Source organism: Anarrhichthys ocellatus, unplaced genomic scaffold, assembly GCF_004355925.1.
Source record: "Anarrhichthys ocellatus isolate YVR2014 unplaced genomic scaffold, GSC_Weel_1.0 scaffold461, whole genome shotgun sequence".
NCBI classification, from domain to species: Eukaryota; Metazoa; Chordata; class Actinopteri; order Perciformes; family Anarhichadidae; genus Anarrhichthys; species Anarrhichthys ocellatus.
Window position 1 is genome coordinate 1291 of NW_022280435.1, and position 7546 is coordinate 8836.

The 7546-nt window shown below is 39.1% G+C and overlaps 1 protein-coding gene across 1 annotated transcript in view; it reads right to left on the minus strand.

The window, feature by feature from the left end:
* Positions 1 to 4268: 4268 nt before the first annotated feature.
* LOC116401455 (B-cell receptor CD22-like) overlaps positions 4269 to 7546 on the minus strand; it is a 9185-nt gene continuing 5907 nt past the window's right edge. The window contains exons 7-11 of the mRNA XM_031879862.1: positions 7060 to 7141; positions 6892 to 6952; positions 6121 to 6302; positions 4704 to 4808; positions 4269 to 4432 (exon numbers count right to left, since the gene is read on the minus strand). Of these exons, the coding sequence (XP_031735722.1) occupies positions 4721 to 4808; positions 6121 to 6302; positions 6892 to 6952; positions 7060 to 7141 (413 nt within the window). The 3' untranslated portion in view covers positions 4269 to 4432; positions 4704 to 4720. The remainder of the gene's footprint in view (positions 4433 to 4703; positions 4809 to 6120; positions 6303 to 6891; positions 6953 to 7059; positions 7142 to 7546) is intronic.

A 7546-nucleotide genomic window follows, 5' to 3' on the forward strand; every position in this document is an offset into this window, starting at 1 on the left:
ATAGATATATATAGATATATAGATATATAGATATATATAGATATATAGATATATATAGATATAGATAGATAGAGAGACATACTGTATTTATACACACACACTCACACATTTCCAACTCCTATTTAAAAGGTATTATTTTATCTTGTATTACTCTGTGATACACGGTCAGTGCTCAGAGAGGAAGACGTACATATATATAAATAATAAATGAGTTGGGGTAACATGAATGAGTCTTTTCCTGGTTCGTTTCCTCTCTGTTCACACTGCGGTCGGGTTGCTGCTCGGTTAAGAGTGAAATCTAAAAGTAACTGCAGAGGTGAAGGAAACCGTTTGCAGCAGCTACGATATCAAGACGAGATAAAAGCTGCTTTCATATCACAGAGCATGGAAACACGTCACTGAGGTCAGAGAACGCAAGGAACCAGCAGGGTTTGGTGCAGATGTATGATGATAGAAGACACGTTCAGTCAGAATGTGATTCACTGTGAGTCCAGCAACCCTCCAAAAAAAACGAATAAAAACTGATAAAAGTAGACGGAAAGTAATCGTCAGCCACATGAAGTAGGGCTTCTGCAACCAGGGTGGACTTTACAACAGATTAAAGAGGGCAAGAGGTGTTCACAGGGCGAGGAGGGACCAGTTATGAATAAAAGCCTCAACATTCTCGGATTACAGCATGTCAAAGTGCTTAACACACAAGAGCAGAAGACGCTGGCCAACAGGAAACCAGACCTTACTGATCATCCATCACAAATGGAAACAAAGGATAAAATGCTCAATGTCTGTACACAAAATTCACATTTGCTTCTGGGAAGGTTTTCCTTCCACACAACCACTTGTTTGTGACCTTCAGCGTGTTTTTACAAGACCCACATCTTCCCAGATTCCCCTCTTTCAATGTGATAAATGTAAGTGTAGTTGTTCAGTACCTGACACAGAGAGAAGGAAGACGACAAATCCACTCGCCGCTGCAGTTAAACTCATAGCTGCTCCTCTCATCTCCCTGTATGCGAGAAGATACAACATGTCAGCAGATTAAATAACGTACACAAGACGTGTACAAAAACAGTCACATTAATAAACCGCTTCTACTTACAATGAAGAAAGACGTCGTCTTTAAAGATGCACTTCCTCTGCTGTCAGCAAGCAGAAGATCGATATCAGGCTGTTAAGCAGCTCGATTTCCTTCCTCCTCTGATCATTAGTATGCAGAGTGAGCAAAATAACAACCCACACAACACGATTAGGTTGTGTTTTTCAAACTCTATAAACTTTAAAATGGAGAATAAGCTACCGAACCTGTTTAGTACCGACACCAGAGAAGAGCATTCAGAGGATGAGACAGATGTGCACAGAGGCAGGAGGTCAAACAGTCTGCAGGTGAAGTGACGGAGCAGGAACATAATCAACCTGTGAACCTCGAGGCAGTTTAACTGAACAGGATGAAGAGCAGAGTGTTAATTATCAGAGAGATGAAGGCTGATTGTGTCACACTACAGCTCCCCCACGAGTGGAAAATCAACACGAAACACTCTCCCATCAATCCATGATTGTTTAGTCAAATTTAACTCTTTCTGTTCTTTATTTCCAGATTTTATCTTTTACTCTGAACATTGAATTCATTAAGCATTAGAGGTTCAGATTAAGTTCAGCGAGTGTCAATACGTTTGTTTGCCACAAAGTTTATTATCTGGAATGATTCAAAAGCCAATGAAAGTATCCCGTTGGCTTTCTGTCGAGAGAACCAGTACGATGCCTACTTCCTGTTGGCCTTCAAAAATCCTCCCTGCAGCTCTCCATGAGCCCGAGCCCGAGCGCTTGTTCTACAGGTCCATGGATGCGGAAGATCCCCTGAAGATCCGGATACGTTTCATCACTCTGCAGTCGAGCCTCTTTGGCTTCATGGTCCACTGAGCAACTTTCAACAACGGAAGCCCAACTCCAACGTCACTATGGAATCGGAAGTGAAGGAGTAGAGAACTGCATTGCATCTATGAACTTACCGGTTCAACTGGTGCTTCCCTTTTTAACTTTCTAACAGAAGGCCTCACACACCGGATCAATATACTATGTTCAGGGGGAAAAGGATGCGCCGATACAGAAAGCTGGGATTCAAACACTGCCGCTGAAGATCATGGGTTTTAAAGAACAGAAGAGACTGTTTGGATGAATCAAATCAAGAAAGTGATCAATGGTGGGAGCCAACATGGACACCACGCTGCTGGAGACCCAGGCTGTAGTGCTGGGCCCGCTGGAGGGAAAGGGAGGCCCGGGAGAACCAGAACCAGGACTGAGAGGGGCAGACTTTCAGACCCTGCTGCAGTAAAACGAGAGCTTTTCTAAAGGTGCTCAGAAACACTACCGCTTTAGTCCACAGGGGCCGCCAAAATAAACAAGGTGAAAGCTCCTTGTAGTAGCTTTAATTAACCAAATATGGACGTTGTAGATTACAGTTATACTGATTTAATTAGTGTCATCAGTTCAAGTGATTATGGCCAGAGGATGAAATCAGACAGATTCACATCTCATGATCAAAGGCCAAAGGGAATACATAAAAAAAAGAAAAAAACTTTACATGGTGCCTTTCAAATTAAATAAATGAAATAGAAAAAAGTAAGAACCACAAGAGTTACTTGACTGACTGTTAAACTGTTTTAAAAGAGGGAAACAAATATATAATATAGATCAAGAGTGAAATGTACTCGACAGGATGTCAGAGTTGATTTGCCATCAGTGAAATGTTGCTCTTCATCGACATCTAGTGGCAGAGTGTGGAATTACAATTACGCTGATTCTAAGAATCGGAAGAAATACAAATCTTTTATTTCAGTAAAACTAACCACAGTGTAAGAAACTACTGTTACAAAAAAAAATCCTGCATTCAAAATCTCACTCAAGTCAAAGTAAACAAGTATTCATTATGCAGAATGGCTCATTCCAGAATCATACGTGTTATATTATTGAATTATAATTAGTGACGCATTATTGTGTTCATTAATGTAATGTTGCAGCTGGTTAAAGTGGGACTCATTTTAATTACTTTACTGTATGTACTGCTGTCCACATGTAGCTTAACGTTTAGTAATATATCATAATTTAATCGTTGATTTTATGTTTTGTGTTCATTTTAAAAAGCTTTAAAGTAAAAAGTACAATAGTTCCCTCTGAAATGGAGTAGAAGTATTATGGAGAAATGACTATAAAATGTAAATAAGTAAAGTACAACTATGTAAAAAGGTACTTAAGTACAGTAGTCGAGTATTTCACCACTGCGGATCGTACTTTGGGTTTTCACTTCTCACCCGTCCGCTGACTGACAGGCTATGAAGTTGAGGCTACATGCTGTAAAAACTGTAGTTAAAGGTATTAAACACTGCAGGTGAATAAGGTAACAAATGTATCTGATATCAACATGAAACTTCCCCAGTCGATTACATTAAGGCTATTATTTTTTGTATTAATGTCTTTAAATATGCAAATGAGGCATTCGCTTTTCAAATATGTTCAGATTTTCAGAACAGAAACCTGAACATTGGATTCAAAGTTCTTGTTTTATTTTGATGACATATTAGAGTCAAAGGTTTTCATACAGGACATTTTTGATTTCTCTTTTTATCACTCTATCAATCAGAAAATACTGTCAACACCCTTAAAAAATACATGTTTGTCATGTTTTTAAGAATGTAAGATATGCTTGAAGACACTACTGGTGAATAGGGTAAAATGATTAACTCATAGATATCAACATGAAACTTCACCAGTTCATTACTTATAAAACATAAAGACAATCATTTTTTTGTATTTCAAGTTTTTTGAAATGTTGTGTTTAAATATGCAAATGAGGCATTACCTAACGGTAACTTTTGGTGCATTTAGCAGAAATCTACGCATCAATAAAGTAGTAAAATAAACATGTAGATCTGTATTGTGCAGGTTTTCTTTCCACTAGTCTGAAAGACCAGAATCTCTTTCCCAGTGCATGAAAAACAACAGATTTGCCTGCATGGCGTTTCTTTCCTAAAGCTATTCTAACTGATAATTAATTAATCAATATCAGCTGCTGAGACCGAGTCAGAATAAACCATTTCTTATGTTGGTTTACAGTAGAGAGCCTTAAATCCATTATACATAGACAGTATATTTGTATGAAACTTTATACTACCAGCATCCAGGGATAATCCCACAGCCAGATGCATTATATAATAAAATAATTACGAAACTCTTTGCTAACAACTTCTCATTATTGTACGTCACACTGAGCGGGTGGAGAATGTTGATCTGCAGACCCCGGCTTCAGTTCCCGATGGTGACACCGCTGGCTTTGATTGTGCCTTCACGGTCGCATTGCAGAAATAGCTGCTGTCAGAGAGTCAGCGAGGACGCTCGGAAAGAGGAGGAGGAAGCCCAAATGAGAGTTTAAAAAAAAAAAGACCTGTGAAGATTGGAGGTACATTTGTAAGGTCAGCACAGAAACGTGTTCCACAAATCATGTTCACTGTCTGTTGCACTCCGTCATGACTACTCGACACTCTCGTTAAAGTCGTGCTAAGCTGGGCGAAAAAACCCAGAGTGAACCCTGTTGCATGTTTAGTTCAAATTATTAAGTTTGCTTCTGAAAATGTTTTGTCTTCACACGTATCTCCTGAGAAACCTTTCAATGTAGCTACCTTCTTAAATAAACATGTAAGAAAATGAATAATTACCGTGTATGAAGAGGAGATTAGAGATTCTGGTCTTCATGTTTATTAGAGGTTTTGTTGACTGTGCTGTACAATGCATCTGGATCCTCTCCAGTTTCCTGGCTGTTTCTGAGAGATGTGGGGGGACGAATACAATTTTTAAAAGCCATGAAACAAGTAGTGAAACAGTAGCCATAAAACTCGACCCTAATGGTTTATCAAATATGGATATCTAATGATCGGTGAATCTTAGGACAACACTCGCTCATATGTACGTTGATTTAAAGCTCACTGTGGTCCGTACTGTGAAATGATCTCTTCCTAGTCAGAACAAAATCCACAGTTCTCTCTTCCTTCCTCCATTGAAGCTCACACAGAAGGAGTTTTGCACTTAATATACTAACTTTAGAGGATATGCACTTCATTTGTCTAAGACTGCTTAAGATTCCTATTAGTTTCAGCTGAAGTTTGTAATGTGTTTTTGCATCTACAAGGACTGTTTTGTCCATCTTGTACATTGTATTCATGGTGCAAATCCCTTTATGGTGCGTATGGACAGGAGGTAATGGAGGAATGATGGGCATTGTACGGGCTATTATCAATCTTTAGTTTCCTTGCAGGGTTTCCACCAGTGTATTGCCAGCCTGGCGGCCTGATGAGCAACAGTTAACCCCCCTACGGGCCTCAGCGTCATTTATTTAAAATCTATTTCTAAGAAGTTCTTAAATTACAGTTACAGTAGGATGGTTCTGTTTGAAACAGATACAATGGTTGGAAAGCTCACGAGTGACTTTTGTTGGTTACAACTTGAACACGCTACAGGAAACAATCAGGTCTGAGATCAGTGTACTTTACCCTCATGCTATGACAAGCTAACGTTTCATAGCAACTTTAGCTAGCTAGCCAAACTGTCAGTATCCAATTCACCATATGGATATCTGTGTTATTTCCTGGCTATATCCTGGTGTTTTATGTCCTCTATTGGCCAATTAAACATGAACGCAGCTTTAACTTCAGGTGTGACACAACTGTAAAGTATACATGGGTTCAAAGTCAAGGCTTTAGTTTCTTTAACATTGACTTCATATCTTGAAAGCTTACCAAATCCATCCATTGCCAGAGAATCCATCAGTCAAGGAAGAATTGTAAAGGTTTAGATAGATACAAAAATAAATCATCTGCATATGTGGACATGTAATGAGTGTAATTGTTTATAGCTGGTGGTTCAATGGTCAATTCAAAGGATAGTGGTGACAGAGGCCACCCCTGGCAAGGGGGGTTCAGATATATGTCACCATAAACACAAACTATACTCAACACAGCAGCTGAATCCAAGCATAAAGTCCGGTCAATTCTAAATAAAAGGCCAGGACACTCAAACACCTTCTAGACCTTTAATCTGTAGTCTGAGGATAATGTTCCTGTGTGAAGAGCTGCTCACCCTGGGAGTGTATTGCCACTGTTAAATTTGACAGTAGCGTACTCAACGGTGTCCACGTTCTCTTCCTTTTTGTGTCTCGGGGCCAGAGATGGTGTGATATTGGAGTGGAGAGGATCTGCTCGTTTCTTAGAGAAGTTGATGCTGGCATAGTGAAGGCCATCCTTCTTCTCTGCTGGTTGTTTCTGTAGATATTAGACAAATAACATTATTTGTAAGTTTGTGTACAATTGTGTAGCTGACACTCAACTGTAATGAAAAGGTGGAATGAGTGGGATGCGATCTTACGATCTGGCATTTGGGGTGATATTTTAAATAAGACATGTAGAATACAGTGTTGTTGATGAAATATCCCAATTTCAAGCTTCGATTTAGTTGCTTTTCCCGAAGGAAGCGTTCAACGCACATGACGTGTTCAAGGGCTGTCGGTAAGTTGGAAATCCAAAGTTAACGTCCGTTTCGATAGCTTCTGGCTGTGAAAAAATGTTTTTAAGAAAACATGCTTTTTAAACCCGGCAGAAGGCTTTTGGGGTTCAGATGGTTAAAGCACCAGCAGGAAGTATTCTTTTAAGAGAAGAAACTTTGGGAATATGAACGATCAATTAATCTTTCAATCAATCAGTTTTCTCTCAGTTACTTAACAACAGGGTGAAACAAGTCTGACAAATCTAACTTTTAGCTCACATAACATGAGGAATGATTCAGAAACTCCTGGTCAAACAAAACAAGAACTGATACTTTGTTCTGTCTCGTCAGTGCTTTGACCTCCCTCACCTGTGTGCTGTCGTCTGGCTTCTTTACAGGCTCAGGTGGTTCCTTGGGGGCCCTCGTGTTCCTGGTTGGGAAGATGAATGAAAAAACTAAAACAAATGGACAAATAAGCACGCTTGACTGTTTGTTTATTGAAACATTGGATGTTCATTTGAATGATTTACAACTCACCTGATCCACAGTGAGACAGAGACGAGGATGAAAAGAATTATAAAAGCAGAGACTGTTCCAGCAGCTATTAATATCCATCCTTCTGGGGAATTGGAATCAAATGAAAACAGTTAATTGGGGTGTTACAGCATGTGTGGGCCCACTAGTCCCATAGATTATATATATATATACACACACACACACAGTATATACTGTCCATATATCATATATCTTAAATAATGAAGAGAGAACTTCAAAAGTGGAGATTCTTACAACTGAAGTTCATTCATGTTAATCCACGCCAATATTAAAAGGAAACTCCAACAATGTTACACATTAAAATCTGCTTTAGGTCTTTGGGAGTACTACTGCAGACATAAACAGATTTAATTTGAGTCAGCATCATTTTGGGATACAAGACTACAAATTGAAAATAAAATAAGAAAGAAAAACACTTGGTGTGTGTGTGTGTGTGTGTGTGTGTGTGTGTGTGTGTGTGTGTGTGTGT